Below are 20,842 nucleotides of genomic sequence, written 5' to 3'. Positions count from 1 at the left end.
AAAAGCACATAGTGAGGAAAGTCCACAGCTCAGATCTTCTGGGCAACATCCACACAAATGCTGCCTTGAATCTGATACAAGAGAAGAACATGTGGCACCTTGCCTTCACCAATGTCAACTATTAAGTTATCTGTCTTGTCTCTTACTATACAGATTATAGGCATCATGAAGAAAGAGACTGTTTTTTTTTTGGAAGCAAGATACTACCAGTCACACAGCAGACATTTAACAGGTATCTAATATACCAGCATGTGATTTACCAATCTATCAATGAAAGGTTAACTACAACTTAGCCAAAAATGTTGCTGGAGGTTTGAGGGGGCCAAATAACACCCTTTCCTCCACCCAAGTTCTGAAGCAACTGAGAGAGAGAGAGAATACAACAGATGGTCACCCAAAATATCACCTCCTGAATCCCAGAATTAGACAGACTCCCCCACCTAGTTACAGGCAGAGCCGGATCCCCACCGCCCTCCCCACGTGTGGCCTGCCCCTGCAAAGCTTCCAGGGCGGAGAGCAGAGTGGAATGAATGCATACGGGCAACCAGCTCCCATCGAGAAAAAGGCCAAGTCCAGTTCCTTCTCCTAAACAGATGAAGGAGCGCCTCCTCTTACAAGAGGCATGAGTGAGGGGTGAGGAAAGGCCAGGCATGGCCAGTGACTGCTGCTCCCTTCATGTGGAAAGAAGAACCAAGAACAAAGAGGGGAGAAAAAGCCCTTCTCCCTCAGCAGGTGGCTGTTTCTCTCTTCTCTCCCTATTGCCACTGGTGCTGCCATTTCAGTGAGCTCCTAGTACCTTCAACCTCACAGGTATCCATTCCAGACACTGGTAGGCATCCCCACACCACCAGTCCTCCACCCACTCACCTCCAGTAAGTCACAAAATAAAAAACCATGAGTCCACCTCCTGGTCTTTAGGTAAATCTCAAAATCCTGTGAGGCATGTTCTATGGCCTCCTAACAGAGGCTCAGAAGTGTGAACTGACTTGTCCCAGTCACTGGTTAGCAGCTTGGCTCCCCAGAGGGATAAGGTGGGAGGAGTTGCTTAGAACATGAGCCTGAGGTCCTCCAGGCTGCCTATCTGCCCACAGGCTCAGAACTAGAACTTCCCCACCACACGTCTACCTCCTCACCCTGCACCCTCTGCAGCACAACAGTTCAAACACACATAGACCCCCTCAGACCAACATTTTATAAACTCACCTTGATATCTCTTGTTGCTCTCAAACCAAAGCCCTCTTCTTTGAAGTTAACCATTTCAAAACCCTCGACAGAAGCCCCATTTTCAGAGGCCCATTTCATTAGATCAGGAAAGTAATCTTCTCTTTTTCCATCAAAAGTAACGGACAGACCTATATTAATCCACGTTTTAGAAAACAAGAGCTACTTTTAGGACATATATCATTCACACGTCTCTCAGAAAATAAAAAAAGGCCATAACTAACACTGGAAATAGTCTTAACACACCAATCGTGAAATCAAAGCTAATCACATGGTCACAGTACATACCTTAACTGATGACAGGGAAGAAGAATTAAAATCCTAAACTCCCTGTCAGTTACAGTGAAATATATACTGACACTAGGTAATATAAATATTGACTGTTAGGTACTATTAGGTAATATGATGGCAAAGGGGAGACAGCTTCTATTACCATTACTACGATTTATAGAGCAGTTTTCTCCTTAAAAGTCCAACATGCCATCTCTCATATTCACATGTGCTTTAACAAAATTTCCATTAAAACAAAAATGAGTAATTCACATTATGTGCACAAGGAGACATGGGAAAGGATGAACCCTACAGTCCTGATTCTAAGAACACAAAACTGTAGAGCTGTAAGCCAGAAGGCTGTAATTTAAATGAGCTAGAGCTATGTGTACCAATGTGAGTATAACACTAAATGTACCACGGTGGTTTTTTAAAAATCACGTAGCATGACACCATTTATGTAAATTTTTCAAACAGCAATTACAACCATATATTTTTATGGGGTTTTTATGAAATAGAAAACATTCCCAGTGAAGATGAACACCCCGCAGGCAGGGAGGGAATGGAAGGGGGTGAAAAGGGGAGGCTTTGGCTGTATCTGGGATGTTTTCTTAAAAACAAATACAAAAACAAAACCAACGGCCGAGGAAGGGAAAGGAAAGCTGACCAGTGGGTGAGAATAAGAGAAAGGACAATGTGAATACTACTTTGACACATGCTCAGTGGGGGCAGCAGATTCCCCGGCATCTGTTACATTAATTTCTGAACTTCTCAGCATGTCTGACATAGTTAAAAAGATGAAAAGACATGCATAGAAAAAACCATTCCGTTTGGACGAATAAAAGGAGAGGAAGAGGAACTTTACTATGAGGAAGCTGGGTGTGGCACATAGCTCAGGCGCCTGTGGCCATCTTACCACAGCATAATTAACAGTCAACCTGATATGTGAAGAGGGCATGCTGGATATGCAAAGATACCTGCTGAATGGTGAAAACGACCAGAATGAGGACTATTCGAAGACGGAACTTACTATTCACTCCCTGAGAACTGGCATAATGCTCTGCCCTCAGTGTCAGGTGCAGTAAACAGTATCTACGCAGAAGAGAAACTAAGGCTCTACCCACTTGGTGACAAAGGATTAGCACCGACTCCTATTTGGTGCAAATAAACCCATTATGAAGGAACCTGTTTGAACACGCCCATTATGAACTCACCACTTTGGAGTTTGAGACCATCTAAGCTGAAGACTACATGTTTAGAGGTGTGTATGGAAGAGCAATGAAACCACTACTTAAGACAGCAAATAAAAAACAAACCCTCTCCCGATGCCCTTCATGACAATAAGAAAGCGAGTCTCAGAAGATGGCCCCACATTCCAATGCGTGCTCCTCAGGATGTTTTCCGCTTCTACCTCCCATGTGGTCCTGCATAATAATCTTTACTTTCTGTGCTTTACAGAACAAAAACAATAGGTATACTGAACGAGCTTTTTCAAACTCACACTTAGCCCCACGCCAGCCTGGATGAGAATCATTACAATGGCAACTGCATACGTCCTGTGAAAACACAGCTTAAGGAATATGACCACACCTCTTATTTAACTGAGATGTGTGTGAATTCATCATACACCTTGCTAATGCATTAACCCATCAGCATTTATTTGTGTGTTGACCATATACACTATATGCACTGCCCTGAAACTCAAAAGGAAATAACAGTATAAAAACCAGATTTAAATACTTTAAAAAACATAAGTAAATAAATAAAATTGTGTCATTTTAGCCCCCAGATATATTTTATTCTCCTAAAGCTCAACATTCTCATCCTTTCCGAAGCAGGTAATAGCATCTCTGAAAGGGGAGAAATCTCGCTAACTGCCCTCTCTTCCGGTCTGCAAGCCCCACTGTAAGACCTTTCAGAATGACACCACTGATGCTGAGACCTTCACTACTCGTCAGCCCTCTGACCTAATCAAGTTTCTACATGACATTATTGAAACACAGTTATCATTCTAGCAATTTTACCTTTCTGCTTTTTCCGTATTTTCTCAACTAGAGTCCGGATCTGCACATACTCTTCCCACTCTTTTCCTGGGCCAGGCGCAGGACTGCTGCATTCTGTAACATGAGAGGCACGGTACTGAAACACTTCCCTCTTTCAACTTAACCTACTAGTCTGCAGAAGAAAGAGGATTTGGACTTTGTTGTTGCTGTTTGGAGTTGGTTTATTTTTAAAAGACAGACATATGACAGCCACGATAATGAACGTGAGAAGTACAAGGCAGCTACACTTCTCAAAGCAGACAAATCCTGGGGAATCATAAAAACATCCCCCACTGAACGTACCCAAGAGAGAGCACGGAGCAGGCACCTAGCTCACAGCCACCTTATTCTCAGTTAACTCTTTCTAGAATATACTTACTAATAGGAAAACCTATGATAAAAAGCTAAGCTAAAATGCAAACTATCCCCCCAAAACTCTTCTATATGGCAAAAAGAAGTTAATAGTAAAAGTCAACCTTTCTTTTTAGTTAAACCCCATAACACTGATTCCCTAAGGGAATCAGTGAAATTGGACATAAGGACAATTAGTCGACAAACATTTCACATTCATGTGTACGGCACTATATTCAGCAGTCTGGGGGAGTTGCAAAATGAGATGGCATAGTCACTGCTAAAAAAGAAGCTAAGATTCCACTGTGGGGCCAGAACCAAAAGATCAACACCCGAGACTGAGGTGTGAGTTTGGAAGGCTGCACACTGGGCACCCCGCCTATTGGCAGCTCTTTCTTTTCACACAACTGCATTGGTTCAGACAGCCCCTTCCTACACTCCTGCTTAACCTCTGGGGCCTCTTTGCTCTCTATTAAAAGAGCATATGTGGCAAATAACTAACAATAACTAGATATGCGCTGAGTCTTAACTATGAAGGGTAGCCAGTCTTACTTTATTCTCCAACAACAAGCACTGACTGAGGCCTGGAACAGGCCTCAGAGGTGAAGTAGCAGTGAGCCTATCCTCAAGCTGCCAGAGGCAGGGGAGCTCAGCGAGGAATGCTAAGGGCAGCCACACTCCACTGGCCCATAGGATCCAGGGGAGCACTCGGGAGGGACCTGACTCCAACTTGCCTGCGGCCTGCTTTCTGTCTCGAAGGGAAGGCTGCGTTTTTACTTGGGGTTTAGCCTGCCACATAATCTAAACATGGACAAAGGGCAATGGAGTGACCACAGCTACAGCCGAGGCACTAACTGCACCAATTCAAATTCATAATTTAAAAAAGTTACCAAATCACACTAACTTGCTAAAACAAGTACAGGCACTTAGTAGAAATTCCATTTCCTTTAGCCAAGACCTCTCAAACTACAGCATGTAAAAATCAGATACACAGCCAGGTGCAGTGGCTCACGCCTGTAATCCCGGCACTTTGGTAGGCAGAGGCGGGAGGATCTCTTGAGCCCAAGAGTTCAAGACCAGCCTGGGCAACATGGCAAAACCTCATCTCTACAAAAAAATTAGCTGGGCATGGTGACACAGGCCTGTAGGCCCAGCTACCCAGGAGAACGAAGTGGGAAAATCACTTGAGCCCAGGAGGTCGAGGCTACAGTGAGCCACAATAGTGCCATGGCACTCCAGCCTGGGCGAGAAAGCAAGACTTTGTCTAAAAAAGAAAAAAAATCAGAAGCACCGTTAACTGAATCACCAAAAAGGCGAGCCATTCCAGTGAGGGGCAGAGCTCTGAAGGCCGGGTCTCCGAGAGGCATGCTGGACTCACCTGGGCTAACAGCCCGTGAAGCACCTTCACACACCACATCTTACAAAGTCCTTGGCTCACTCCCTGAGACAGTTATTATCTATGTTTACCAAGAAGAACATTGCGTTTCAGAAGGTTCAGTAATCTGCGGAGGGGCACACTGTGCAAAAGTAGTAGAGCTGGTTCTTGCCCACGGGTCCTCAGGGAAGACCATGTTCCAGGTCACTGTGCTATTGAAGCTCACAATTATTTCACCCAAGCCTTGTTAACAGCCACACGGTTCCGACAGGTGTTTCCATCCTCACAGGTGAGGACTGCAAATCTGGGTAGCTCTGTGACTCGTCCAGGCCCACAGCTCATCAGCTCGGACCTGAATACCAGCTTGTTTGATGCATGCTTCCCCATTCTGGTGACAAGAAAAAGGCACAGCCACCACATCAAGGCAGGGAGAGCCCAGAGGAGGACTTACTCTGTAGCAGTTCACTGGTCAGGTTCAAGATTTCCTTTGGTGACACAGTCGCTGTAGCACCAGTGCCGGATTTCTGAGTTTTTACTCGACTCTTCTTACCCATTTTTCTGACTACAGAGAAGAGAAAGAAAAGAGAAAAAATTACATTACCAAAGAACAAAATAAAGTAATAAAACATGTTCAATACACGGCAGTGTCTTAGTCTTCAGAGGCTGATTTTACCTTACATATGCCATATCCTGAAGTTTTCTACCATAAAAAGAAATGTGTAGTATTAGTATTTAGAGGTTCTCAAACGGGGGGAAAAATCTGCTTTGTAGTCTCTGGAAGAAAAGTTCATTCTTTATCAACTACAAAAACTATAGTAGAGCAAATTTTACTCTAAATTTTTTTTAAATTACATAGATTTCATTGTGCATACTAATATACTCCAGTATACTAGAGAGATAAAAACCATGCATACATCATACACATATGGGCATAAAGACCTATATATTCTCTCCCCACTTTGCCTTAAAATAATCATTTCCCATTAACCATAACTGTATCATAAGCAACTGATTACACTCTCTGGACAAATGCTGAAGACATTTTAGAGCTGGAAGAAACTCTGGCGAGCTTGGGATTTCCCATGGCACAAAATGTAGGAGTTAGACTAGCTCGCCAGAGTTTCTTTTTCCCCGTTTGAGAACCTCTAAATACTAATACTACACATTTCTTTTTCTGGTGTCCTGGGTAAAGACCCTACGAGATAACGCTTGCTTGCAAGTGTTTTTAACAACAGGTCTCAAAGGAAGGGATGTGGATGTGTGAAGAGCAGATGGGGCAATTCAAAGACAGGGACAGGACAAGAAGCGTGAGGGAAGCACAGTGAAGAAGGGAACCCGGCTGGAGAGGGGGTCTCTAGGGAAGCCTAGCGAGGCAGCCACTCGAGAGAGGATGAGAGTCACTGCCAGAGGTGTCTGGCTTTGATTCTCTAGAGACAACAGGCTAAGATGATGACCCAGGAAGATGGAAAAAGCATCCAGCCAAGAAGCTGGCAGGGTGATTCGTAAGCTAATGAATAACAAACCACCACAAGGATGGCCTCCAGGAGCCCCAGTCAGTTACACTTCATCTCAAGTGAGAATCAAAAAGCAGACTTTGGTCCATTTGTTTTTTACAAAAAGAAGTAACTATCACCATGTGAAGAACTATGCTAGGACAAAGGTTTAAAACATATTCTCCCACTATACAGGTGATCACTGATTCTGTTGTAACTGAATCCATGCAAATATGGTCATGTGCTAAAATAGTAGGAAATCACATTATTTAACAGGCTAACATGCCTATCTTCTCTTATGAATCTAATGTATAAAGAATAATGTGTAACACATTAATCTAATAAGTCTTCTAAAAATTAGTATAAAATAGTGTCAGCCGGGCGCGGGGGCTCAAGCCTGTAATCCCAGCACTTTGGGAGGCCCAGACGGGCGGATCACGAGGTCAGGAGATCGAGACCATCCTGGCTAACACGGTGAAACCCCGTCTCTACTAAAAAATACAAAACACTAGCCAGGCGAGGTGGCGGGCGCCTGTAGTTCCAGCTACTCGGGAGGCTGAGGCAGGAGAATGGCCTAAACCCGGGAGGCGGAGCTTGCAGTGAGCTGAGATCCGGCCACTGCACTCCAGCTCAGGCGACAGAGCGAGACTCCGTCTCAAAAAAAAAAAAAAAAAAAAAAATTGACAGTGTCAGTCATCATGGAATAAAAGGAAACTGGTAAAAATACGTAAAACTTTTGCAGCAATACAAGGAATTCTTTTTCTGTGATCAAAAGCAGAAAATTTAAGTGAGGGGAGGGCAGGATGACAGACAGCTTAAGTACCTTTTCCTATGCTTAAGAACTACCTTCTTAGAAGAGAAAAAAGCTCCCCATGGTTCCGGCTCACAGCCAAGAGCAAGGGCACAGCCTGGACAGAGCACCTCCACCCTTCTGGGCATTTCAGGCCTCCCACATCTGCGGAGGGCATCTCTGGAGGACCTTCGAACTTAACGTGAAAATCACTAAAACCACCAAGGAGTCTGGTAATAAGGACGTTAATCACACTTCCAAATATAGCGGGTCTGCTGGCCTGGCAGGAGGAGCTGCAGAAGCATGCTGTCAGCAATGGCTTAGCTGGCCTCTCCCTTCAGCCTTGCCTGCAAGACCTTCTGCTGTGGAAGCCTGTAAATGAGGCAAGAACGTCACTCTGATGAGGAGTTCCAAGACCCTTTCCCTTCTCTTAACAGTAAGTGAGCCTGGGATGGCGGGGCTGCTCTGCACCGGCTCTCTCAGGGGTGCCCACCAACAGCTACAAAACAGGCTCTGTTCGCTCTGCCTGCAGCCCCTCACCTCCCCCAATGTCTTCCCTCAGCGATCCACCCAACTCCAGTTGCTCATTGATGTAGCAGCAGCTGTTCCCTGGAGCTCAGTATTCACCCTCTGCCAGGTGCTGAGCTAAGACACAGCTCTTCACTTGATCTTCCTCGACATTTTAAGCCGTAGATACCATCCTCATCTTTCAGATGACATTCTCAGAAAGGTTAAGTCCCTTCTCTTTGTCCAAGGTCATGCATCAGGTAAGAAGCAGAGCTAGAATCTGAACCCAGAACCACTACCACACTGCCTCTGTTTAAATACAGATTAAAAAAAAAAAAAAAAAAAGTACATGGCAGCGGGGAGTCTTCCAGGTCAAACACCATGGGATATGGAGCACACCCCCAACACTCCTGCCAGCAGCCGCTCGGCCCACACCTGGGCAGCTCCAGCCACTTCCTCCTGCACCTCCTGAACGCGTCCTCATAGTTAAACCCTAACACTAGTCTCGTACATCTCCCTGCCCAAGCCTGTCCCTGCTGCTTAAATCTACCCTCACACTGCCACCACCCTAAATAGTAGGAAATCACATTATTTTAATAGGCTAACAAGCTTATCTTCTCTTACGTATCTAATGTATAAAGAATAATGTGTAACACATTAATCTAATAAGTCTTCTAATAATCAGTGTAAAATATACAGTGTCAGTCATCCTGGAATAAAAGGAAACTGGTAAAAATATGTAAAACACCCTCCCAGCAACACCAAGGGCTCCCAGTCCCTCTACAGCGGTCATCACGTGCCTATCTCTGCCTCCCCGTTCACCCTTTGACTGTAAAATTTTAGTCACTTATTCACAAACTCTTAGTTTTCTCTAAAACCGCTGTCCAGGAATCCCCTTAAAGTCTACCTGGTCCCCCTAGTCACAATCTTCTCTTCTCTGCACCTCTGTAAGTCCTGGAATGTTCTCCCATTATTGCTGGGCCCCCCTGTACTAAAAGACTTGCTCACATACCAGCTTCCCTTCAGATAACAGGCTCCTTGAAGACATCCTGTCTTGTTTCTATTTGTAACCCCAACATACAGTCCAGGCCTCAACACAGGGCAGGTGCTACACAGAGGATGCCACCCTGAGCTCCCAGGGAAAAGCATCGGCACAGGTCTTAGGTTAGGTTACAATCTCCATTTCTGAAGCTTCTACCCAGGTTTCCATTCCCTTGGAACAGACAGGAAATGTCTAATTCCTGCTCCACATGGCAGACCATTAAAAATATGGCTACAATGGTTTGAAAACAAAATACATTCCACTGACAGTAATTCTACAGTCAAGTACTTATAACTCCAATTGTTCTCAAGATTTCTTTTTTAAGCCAGAAAACTGCTGGCTCTTAGAAATGAGTAATAGGTGTATAAATACAGCAGAGGTGTAATTTCAAAACACACCATAGCCCCTGGGAAGGCAGATATGCTAGAATGCAATCTTCGAAAGTCCTGCAGAGTGATGTTTATGCAGTCATTGAAGCCACTCCTAGCTAAGACCCTCATCTCCAGCTCTTTCAATCCCTTTGGGATTCATTTCCCTGCCTACAAGTCCTCCCCCACCACAATGTCAAGAGTCAGCCTTAATAAATTGAGGTATAAAATACAAACTGCATAGGATGAGCATAGTGGCTCATGTCTATAATCCCAGCACTTTGGGAGGCCAAGGCAGGTAGATTGCTTGAGCTCAGGAGTTCGAGACCAGCCTGGACAACATGGCGAAACCTTGTCTCTACAAAAAAATACAAAAATTAGCTGGGCATGGTGGTACAACCCTGTAGTCCCCAGATACTCAGGAGGCTCAGGTGGGAGGATCCCTTGAGGCTGCAATGAGCTGTGATGGCGCCACTGCACTCCAGCCTGGGCGACAAAGGGAGACCCTGACTCAAAGAAAAAAAAAAAATAGAAACCTACAAACCACATAGTGCACGAATTCATGGACTCATCCCCATACGTGCAAGGCCCCACCCTTGCAGAAGGTAACAAACACACCAGTCCTTGCCAGCAGTCCTGATGAACCCTTTCGCAACCAGTCCTTCCCCCAGCAGCCCACATGCCAACTTCTATTACCATCAATTAGTTCTGCCTATTCTTAAACTTCATATAAGTGGAATTCTACACTGTGTAGGTTTCTTTCACTCACATGTCTTTCCATAGCTCACAGGATAATGTGTAACCTCCCTAGCAAGGTCTTCGAGGACTGAACTGCCTCACCCCATTTTATGTGTCCAGCTTCATCCTACCTTTACACAACACAGCTCCAGGGGACTGCTCATGTTCCTTCCTTTTTCTGGAATGCAGCTATCCCCACCGCCTGTCCCCTTGTCTTCTCCTGGCAAGATTTTTCATATACTTCAAGGCTCTACCAAAATGTCCCCTGTGCCTTAAGGGAAACTCCAGACTCCTCCATGCAACCCTCATACCCAACAAAGTCAGTCAGAAAGGGTCAAAGTCAAGGTTATTACAGATGCTAAAGGGTTGGCTTATGTTGGGTTTCTGTCTTTTGGCAACCTCTTTGGGCTATTTCCCTCCCACAGGGATACAGGCTATAAAGTAGAAAAAGTGGCTAGCCTACGTTAGGCAGAAAGAATCTTCGTCTTAATTAAGGATGGGGGGTGGGGAGCTGCCTATCCTTCTTCCAGTAAATGTGTCTCCCTAGGGCACAGGATCCTAGACCCAAGTCATCTCCTCAGTCTGTTCCCCCCAGAAACAAGTTTCCAGGGCTCTTCCAGTAGGCCTCCCCATTGGCTGGGTCCACCCTGTCCGAGGGCTCTCCTCAGTCCCCTGTACCCTGAACCCCAGGCAGTCGGGCATGACACCTGGCCTTTAGCATGACTTTAAGAACTTAAGTCACTGAAGGCAAGTGTTTCTCAGTACCAGTTATCACTGTATGTTAGATTCCTTTGTCTCTGGGTTCAGTATGGTTTGGCACTAATTCTAGTATTTGTGGGACACCCCTAACTCAAAGCATCTTGAAGGCAGACGCCCTACACTTACTTCGTTCAGCCCTAAAACATCAGGTTTTCCTGTGAGTTTGCCAGCTCCCCACATCCCACCTTCCCTCAGCCCCTTGGCCTGGCTGTCATTCCCTGACATACACACTCTTCGCTCTATTACTTCAGCCGAAAGGCCCTGACCCCTTGGTGAGTATGTCAGGGTCCTCCACCTAAAATTCACCCGGCTAAAACCCCACCTCACTAACAAGGTCTCCTCACCACACTTCCACAGCACAGTCCCCGAACCTCTGTGACCTCATCCACTGCAGTCTGAACTCTTTTACCCACTGTCTTGTGGCAGAAAAAAACCCAAAGCTTCCATCTCTGTATTACCCATAGGGTCTAATATAGTGTCACAGACACATAGAAGGTCAAAATCTGTTGAGTAAAAGAAAATCTTTGGCTAGCATATTTGAATATATTGGTGTTACTAATTTTCACATTGCTCCCAACAGTTATTAAACAGTAGTCAAACGAAACATTTACTTAATATTTAATTCTACTAAGGAACTATGGTAACTCTTAGAAGTAAAAATATAAATTTATATAGAGAGGTGTAGATAATTATAGACTGGCCACACCATGAAGGACAGGGGTTAGGGTTAAGCTTATGTAATATCACACTTAAAAAACGGTTCTGTGGGGCACAGTTGCACATGCCTATCGTCCAGCTGCTCAGGAGGCTGAGGTGGGAGGCTCTCTTGAACCTAGAAGTTCGAGGCTGCAGCAAGTTATGATCACACCTGTGAATAGCCATTGGGCTGAAGCCTGGGCAACACAGCAAAATCCTGTCTCAAAAAACAATTTTCACAAGATGATCTCTTTTCAAAATCCAGTTTTAGATAGAAAACCTTTAGGACATTAAATTTAATAAGAGAGACTCTGAAAAACACACTGGAATCTTTTAAGCATTATTGGTCTTTAGAAAGCAATAAAGCAGGAATTAGTCTGTTTCTGATAGAAAAGGAACGCTTACAGCCCAGGCACAGGGAAAAGCTCCGTGGGCACTTGTAACCGAGGACACCAGCATCTGCCCATGACCTCACTGCATCCCCACCACAGCCCACTGAGGCCAGCAGTGACCACAGCCCATTGTCAGGAGGCTTAGAGAGGGCTGTGACTTGGCCAAGAGACCACAGCTGCCAAGCAGCAGACCCCTAGCTTCAAACTTGAAATCCTGCATTAGCTCCAGCATATAGGTGGACTCTACGTATAGGCAAGCTTGATTAAACTAAGCTGCACAACGTCTCTGTGCCTATACTATGTTCGCTGTTGCAGAAGACAACAAAATTGGACAAAACCAGAACTGCAGTTCCCAAGGATGAGGCTGGGAAACCAAGACTCACACTCAAAATAAAGCAGCATGGATAATTCCTAAAACACGTAAGTAACTAAACATAGAAGGGCAAGAAATAAAGTACAATTCAAGGAGGATGACTAAATTTTAAGATCAGTGTGAGAAGGTGTTAGTATCCAGTATGTGTGGTTTCCTAAATTCACCCCATATTGCCTTCTTTTAGCTATCAAAAAAGATGCATGCCGTGTAAGTTCCCCAACCTTATGGATTTCAATAACTACCCTTTTCATTTATGATTCAAAAGTCTGTTATATACAGTGAATACTTTTCATGATCATTTCAGTGAATTTGGGGCTAAACTACAAGTTTAAACAAATGAAACAGTCAAATAGGTATTCTGAACATCCTTCATGCTCTCCATGAAAAAAATATATTAAACATTCATCAAGTCCCCACAAAGACCAAATGTTTATTTTCAATATTTATTTCCAATATTTATAGTAGGAAAACATAAATGCATACTAAATTATATGTGTATACACACACACATACACACTCAAGTTAAATTACAAGTATTAGCCAGAAGGTACAATATTAAATCAAAAATGTTTTTCTGCAAAGTTTAGAATGAAATCAGGTATAATTTACAAATACTTACTGAATTATCTTAAAGAAAACAGGAAAATAGTACCAAAAAAATAATTTAAATAATACTTAAGACAAAAGAAAATATGAAGAGTAGCAATACAAGATTGATACATGAATTATACAATTATAGTTAGTCGTTCAGAGGAAGGGGTATCTATAAAAAGGAACAGCTAAGCCAAGAGTTTCACACATGTCTACATTTCTTCACCATCAAGATATTTTTAAAATTTACAGAATCTTCAAACTTTGGCCCTTTAAAACACCATATACCACTTACAAGTCCATCAACAACCTCCCCATCTAACAGACAAGCCAGGCTTTAGAAGACAGAGGAATGAATGACATACTCAATTATTATTTAAAGTGCTGACTAATACACAGGAGCATCTGTAATCAACCACCACCTCTGCCACGCAAGCGATTATTTTCCATCTAATGAGTCGTGGAATAAATGGGTCGAGACACAAGAAAGCACATTTAGTAACCTTGGCTAATGTGGGGAGTGGGGGCGGAGGTGGGGTAAAGGGTGCTAAATACCTAACCCATTTTTACAAAGCATAGTTCACACATAATGAACAGATTTGGATGTAATTCACTTGCATTTTTTTTTCAAACATTCTGAATGAAAAGGATATTTATTTGTATACTTCTTGAGTTCCCTTGAAAATGCTGCTTTCAACTAAACAGAACTAGAATAAACATTTTTGATTACACTTATCTGGCAAGTTATCCAGGAAACCTTAGCTCAAGCACAGCATCTGTTTTTCAATGTATCCTGCATTGACCCAACTTCACAGCTGGGTTGACTAAGGGAGAGAATGGTCCTAAGGATGGCTTCCTCCACCTCAGGCTCCCAGCTGTAAAGCCTACTCTAGAGAGGGTGAGTGCCTAATCTTCGCGTAGGAAGAAAAGGAAATACTCTTTTCTCACTCTTACTAAAATACTTTGCCGGCCAGGAGGATCAGATTACTACATTCAGAATTAAATACACAAATTATAGGATGATGAGTTAGGAAAATGAAAGCACTCCCAAACTGAAAAGTATTTAACTGTGCAATGTTTCCTTTCCTACAGATACTGACAAAGTGCCATAGTACCATGTTAGCTGAAACTCATATATATCAGAAACGCGTTCTGGCTTTGCACAGTAGCAGGGCCTAGTAGCCGTACCAACTCATACCAATTTACATGGCAAATCGGCACCTATCGTTCCAATCTTCTAATTAAAAGAGGAATTGGGCCAAGGGCAGTGGCTCACACCTGCAATCCCAGCACTTTGGGAGGCCGAGGCAGGTGGATCATTTGAGGTCAGGAATTCAAGACCAGCTTGGCCAACATGGTGAGACCCCCCCCCCATCTCTACTAAAAATACAAAAATTAGCCTGATATGGTGGCGCAGGCCTGTAATCCCAGCTACTCAGGAGGCTGACGTAGGAGAAACGTTTAAATCCAGGAGGTAGAGATTGCAGTGAGCTGAGATCCAACTACTGCACTCCAGCCTGGGCGACAGAGTCAGACTCTGCCTCAAAAATAAACAAACAAACAAACAAAAGAAGAACTGATGTGCCACAACTTAAAAGTACCAAGAAATCAAGGCAAGCAGGCAGGGAAGAAGGTGGAATTAATTTCAACTCAGTAACTACTTAAGTACCAGGACGTATACAGATCTATAAATTGCATGCAAAGAAAATTTTAATTTGATCAAAATTTAATCTTGATACAGAACAATTTAGGCTGTCCCATTTAAGTATTATAACTTGAGATTTTAAAAATACAGTTGTTGGCCAGGCACAGTGGCTCATGCCTATTAATCCCACCATTTTGGGAGGCCGAGGCGGGCGGATCACCTGAGGTCAGGAGTTCAAGACCAGCCTGGCCAACACAGTGAAACCATGTCTCTACTAAAAATAGTCCCAGCTACTTGGGACGCTGAGGTACAAGTATCACTTGAACCCAGGAGGCAAAGGTTGCAGTGAACCAAGATCGTGCCACTGCACTCCAGCCTGGGCCACAGAGCAAGACTCTGTCTCAAAAATAAATAAATAAATAAATAAATAAATAAATAAATAAAGTCCAGTTGTTGCTTTTCACATTTTTTTTTTTTTTGCTATTTTTCCACTAACACAATTATTTTAGAAATAACTAAACATTTCTGACTGACTTTTCATTACATAGTAGGTTTTAGTTTTAAACTGCCGTTGAACGAAATTGCAAATAAATTAACATAGGCTCCTATTTAACAGAAGTTACCAAAAAAACCTTTTGTAAAGCAAAAAATCATTGGGTATCACGAATAATCATTTCCTATTATATCTTTCTAAAATAAAAAAGACAATGTTACGGGTGAAGAAACAGCTGTAATCCATCAAACCATCCACATTCCTTAACATAAGGATTCTGGATTCTAGAAGCAAGGAGCATCAGGATTAGAGGAGATCTACAGTAGCTCTCAGCCCCACGCGAGTACGGCGCATGGCGCCTGATGTTGCGGAGCAGTCACAATCAGTACTTCACCTGATCCAAGTCTGAGAAGGATATAAGACAGGCAGGACAGAGCCAGCGTGTCATTCCTGATTAACAAACACACAGCCTAAGGCGGATTGCCAGTAAGTGAAAAAGGCAGATTCAAAGCTTCTGCCTTTAGGTGGCCAGCAGAGCTGCACGTTCACTTTCAAGACAATCTCCTGCTTTGTGAGCCCCTCCAGTACAATATTGCAGAGAAGTTCACCGTCCTCTCTGACCTGTCAGCTTTTGTGTCTCCCCAAAATTTTGTCTTCTCCAGGCCTAATGTGCCCCTCATTACTACATATTTCTCAAAAGTGAGCAAAATGACTTAAGCATATTATACTTCAATGAACTGCTGTTTTTTTTTTTTTCCGAAGTCAACAAAACCCTTCAGATGTGCTCGGAGATGGACTACCCACCTTCCTGAAACTCAAAGAAATTTGACTAATATTCCTAAGACTGCCCTAGCTTTTCTACGAGCCAAGTGAATTCATTCCCTCAATCCTGCACATTTCCTGAGAATCTAAACTGAAACACAAAGATGATACAACATGGTCCCACAGCCTTTAGGACAAGACAGTCACAACTAAAGTCTTTCATGATCTTCAGCAAGATAGATGTGCTATATTAACAACTGAGTTTTTGAACCTAAATGCAACTATTCATGCTGTCATGTTCCTTATTTCAGGATCATCCTTGCCGTGCCCTGTGTCCTATGGCAGTTCCCCAACATGATCGTCCCCATCACAATCATGTCATTTAGGCATTTATTATATGATCAGGAATTGAGGTAAGCATTTTACACAGTATCAGATAGGTATTAACAAGCCCCCTTTACAGATGAGAAAGTTGACACTTACAGAGGCTGAGTAATTTATGCAAAATGATAGACTCAGTTTGTGTCAGAGCCTCACCAGCACACCTCAATGACAAATCTTACTGATACTCAATAATATTTCATGAGTTCGGCTCAAAACCAACCCATTTATGAGAGCTCCAAAGGTTCACTGTTATCTCTGATATTCAAAATAATACTATTCCTTTGCAGTGATAAATAAAGGCTTTACTTCTTTGGCCTTTTAAAAGTATAGTTATTTTGCTGGCTTTGTCCAAATACATAGGAGGAGCTGCAGGTTAAATTGGGACATGCGCGAAACTTCCAAAAGAGCTTCCATCCAATCCAGTACATCCCACAGTGATCTCTGCAATGCCACACTTTTGTTGCGGAGGAAAAACACAGAACCATGAGGTGACCATGACATGCAGCAATGCTAAATTATTATAACCAACAAATCAAAAATGTTATTAGACACCCGTAAACATTTTATGGTAAAAGCAGCTTTAATAACACTAATCCTTACTCCCTCTCAAATATGTGTCAGAGAAAACTGCTAATATTGAAAAGGCATGTCTATTTTCTGAGACTGAACATTGTAAACCCTTTAGTTGGAAGAATTTCTTAGACCTGTTACGTCCTAATGAACTGTTTTCTTAAAAAAAGGAGAGTGAAACTCAGGATCATAGATAGTGATAAGCCTAAGATAGTGCACATTTTATTAAGAGTTCTTGGCCAGGCGCCGTGGCTCGAGCCTGTAATCCCAGCACTTTGGGAGGCCGAGACAGGTGGATCACGAGGTCAGGAGATTGAGACCATCCTGGCTAACACGGTGAAACCCCGTCTCTACTAAAAAATACAAAAAACTAGCCCGGCGAGGTGGCGGGCGCCTGTAGTCCCAGCTACTCGGGAGGCTGAGGCAGGAGAATGGCCTAAACCTAGGAGGAGGAGCTTGCAGTGAGCTGAGAGATCCGGCCACTGAACTCCAGCCCAGGCGACAGAGCAAGACTCCGTCTCAAAAAAAAAAAAAGAGTTCTATGTATCAAATATTTTTGTCAATTAAAAATTAAAAATAAAAAGTTCCATGTAGACACCTGATTATCTACATTCTCTAGACAATTTATTTGTCTTTCTAAAAAACAGTGGAAACATTTCTTCCTGCTCTGTCCCTCTGCCCTCCCCTACTTTCCCATCCCAGTACTGAGGTTAGGCTCGTAAAAGGCTAAGAATTCACTTTGGCTTAGTAATCAGTAGATCCCTTTCAAAATCTTAACATCAAAGATAGATGTGTCTTCCATTGTCAACCAAGACTGTATGGACTTACTAGTTCACTTCTACTTGGAAAGTACCTGATACAAGAAAAAAAAGAATTGCAAAGTCTTAACTTTGGTATTTGAATTTTATAATCATTTGGAATCAGTTTTCTTCCATTCAAATTTATCTCAGTTGAAAATGTTCAATATCTGTGTTTTTACCTCTTGTTTTTACAGTCTGTTTATTTCCAAAACTTACAGGAGACTCCCAAGTGGAAACGGGGTCAACACAGCTAATCTCTGGCTTGAGTTAAAAAGCAAGACTTCTTAATCTTGGAGATGCTAATTTTTTTTCAAAAGACTATTAAGTGACTTTTTAAAAAGCCAAGTCTCAGCCCAGTGCTGTGGCTCACGCCTATAATCCCAGCACTTTGGGAGGCCAAGGTGGGCAGGTCACCTGAGGTCGGGAGTTTGAGACCAGCCTGACCAACATGGAGAAACCCCGTCTCTACTAAAAATACAAAATTAGCCAGGTGTGGGGGCGCATGCCTGTAATCCCAGCTGTTCAGGAGGCTGAGGCAGGAGAATGAACCCAGGAAGCAGAGGTCGCAGTGAGCCGAGATCGCGACATTGCACTCCAGCCTGGGCAACAAAAGAGAAACTCCATCTCAAAAAAAAAAAAAAAAGCCAAGTCTAAACTTCTTTGTAATAGGAAAATACATTATATATATTAATATTTCGATAGAAATTTTTTAACTTGAGTAATTATGTAAATTAATTATATTTGCATATCAAAATAGTTAACCTCTCCAATGTTATGAATAGAAAAATGAGATGATAAAAGGAAATCCAATGGACAGAAATCCATTGTAAAGGCAACAAAAGTGAAAACTGTAGAAAACTGTAAAAGCAAGAATCTTCAGTCTAATACTCTTGACTGGTTAAATATGACCCAGAACAAACTGTTACCCAGATAAACACTTCTATGACTGTAGCAGGAGAGAAAAGATGCACAGCTAATCAGAAGAGTTTTCACTGATAAAGAAAGGGCCCAAAAATAATGGTAGGTAATTGAGAAAGCAAATATTATAACTGGCCACAAGCAAAATCCAAAGTAACATAAGAATAAAGATAAGTTCGCTGTTCTGTTAAAAACATTTAATGCCATAGGAATAAATGACTCTTAGTTCTCTTTGGGGGAACAAAGTCACCACTCCATTCCCAGGACTTTGGTCCAAGGGAAAGAAACACACTTGAAACTCTTCCTCCCCACCCCCACAAGAAGCACCAGGCACAGCAACCAGGGAACAGGCAAACCAGTCTCTAAAGATAAACAACCTCTCAGAGAAGGACAGTCATCCAACTACACATAAGAAAGATACATTATTAGTTACAGTTCTAAACCCTACCTCGGATTCCTGATAAGAAAAAAGACTCTGTAATTCAAACATTTCAGATATCCAGTACGCCTCAAACTACCCTGACATCTAGTCACAAAGCATTCAGAGTAACCCTGACTTGGAGGTGGGATTATTGCTTATATTTTTACTACCACTATGCACCTGGTTTTCATTGAATTCAATGATTGTCTACTAAATATTCACTCCAAGCAAGCCTTTGTGGCTGATGGTCATACTTTCCCCGGTGCCGTCATCCTGTCATTCTCCTCCAGGCAGGAGAGTACTGTGTTTCAAGGAGGCTGTTGTGACCGTTTATCAGAACTCTCAAAACAAAAACAGTTGTCCAGTGGTTGAGCTTTAAACAGGAAAAATATCTGAGTACAACCTTCACATTTTTCTCATTATCCAGGCTTCTAAAGCGAAAGTTTAATTATCATTTAAAATGTGGCCTAAATGTCCACGGCAGGGAAGAGCATCGCAGCAGCCATCACTTTCTCACTGACAGTCACTGTGCTCTTACGAGTAGCTTTCGCTATTAACGTACATACAAACATAAGATGTTTTAATCTTCAAATCCAACACCACTCCAATTCCAGGAAAAAAAAGCCCTGAGATGTTAGCACACTGGAGAAGCAACCATTTTACTCCTTCAGACTAGAGTTCCATTTCAGATATTAACTTACAATCACTTAGAGGGCAAACAGGAAAGGGGTAGCAGAAGGCTAAAATCCAAGGTTGTCTGGGGTCTCAATAAAGAGGTTCTGTAGCTGTTTGAGAACTTGGCTTTGCAAACTACTTTCTTAGGCCAGAGAAAAACTCCTCGGTAAACTGTTGGAATCTCACCAAAGTATCAATCACGGCAGCCCCTGGGACTAATCCGGTACCGCTGGACTTTCTTCACGCATGGTAGCCCGTATAAACACAGTATATACAGCAAGGTTCAAGCAAGTCTTGGCAAATTTTAACACTGGAGAGGAAGACTGCTTTTATTTCGCTATATTCTTGGATTAAAGGTATTCACTTAAAATAATAAACACTTCTCCGACATTATTACTGGTTAGCTCAGTTTTGAAATACTGGCAAGGTCATTTCAAGAAGAAAAACGGGAGAGGGAGAGGTATATTTTACATAAGATAAAATTCACACTTTTCAGTGTCCGGTTCTGAGTTTTGACAAACGCATTTATAGTGGTCTCACCAGCACCACAATCAGGCTACGAAGAGAGAGGTAACTCTTCGAGGATTCTTAAAAGCAAAATTAATTTGTCAGCATACTTTAAAAGTATTTTTGAAATATCACCTTATTTATATAGAAAAGCAAAATAACACGGTCCGAGTGGTCCTAAGCTGTGAATGCCTCTGCAATACTTAAATGCCCTCCTCCCAACCCCGGCCCGACGAGGGTGAGCCCCGCAGCCAGTGGCGCGCGTCACTGTCGGCTCCTTTTCCCGAGTGGAGACAGGGGAAAGACAGAGTTGCATCGCCAGGCTGGAGCCACGAGGAGAAGAGTTTAACGCCGGAATGACAAACTCTAAAGCACTGAATGCCTCTCCCTGGTAGGGCACTGCGCGTGTGGATCACGGCCAGGGACGCGTGGGAAGAAAGACGACCTATTTCCTACGACCGTCTTCCTAACTGGACCGAGGGGGAGGAGGCGGGGGCTGGTCCCCGGGCACCCCGGTGGGCAACGAGAACTCGCAGAGAGGAACATAAAACCGCACGGCCTTCCCCGAGCAGCGGGGAGACGGGAGGAAGGAAGGAAATGAGAGCTCGACCCGGCCGCGCGCAGAGCCGAGCCGACCAGCCCGAGGGGCCAGGGCCCCA

The 20,842-nt window shown here is 43.2% G+C and overlaps 1 protein-coding gene across 1 annotated transcript in view; it reads right to left on the bottom strand.

The window, feature by feature from the left end:
- Window positions 1-19,304, bottom strand: part of SETD3 (SET domain containing 3) — a 90,805-nt gene extending 71,501 nt beyond the window's left edge. The window contains exons 1-4 of the mRNA XM_011991651.1: window positions 19,256-19,304; window positions 5,711-5,821; window positions 3,516-3,608; window positions 1,204-1,352 (exon numbers count right to left, since the gene is read on the bottom strand). Coding sequence (XP_011847041.1) covers window positions 1,204-1,352; window positions 3,516-3,608; window positions 5,711-5,813 — 345 coding nt within the window. The 5' untranslated portion in view covers window positions 5,814-5,821; window positions 19,256-19,304. The remainder of the gene's footprint in view (window positions 1-1,203; window positions 1,353-3,515; window positions 3,609-5,710; window positions 5,822-19,255) is intronic.
- Between the last annotated feature and the right edge of the window lie 1,538 nt (window positions 19,305-20,842).

The sequence above is a fragment of the Mandrillus leucophaeus genome, unplaced genomic scaffold (genome assembly GCF_000951045.1).
Source record: "Mandrillus leucophaeus isolate KB7577 unplaced genomic scaffold, Mleu.le_1.0 Scaffold4, whole genome shotgun sequence".
Lineage (NCBI taxonomy): Eukaryota > Metazoa > Chordata > Mammalia > Primates > Cercopithecidae > Mandrillus > Mandrillus leucophaeus.
This window is presented reverse-complemented; position numbering and strand designations above follow the sequence as displayed.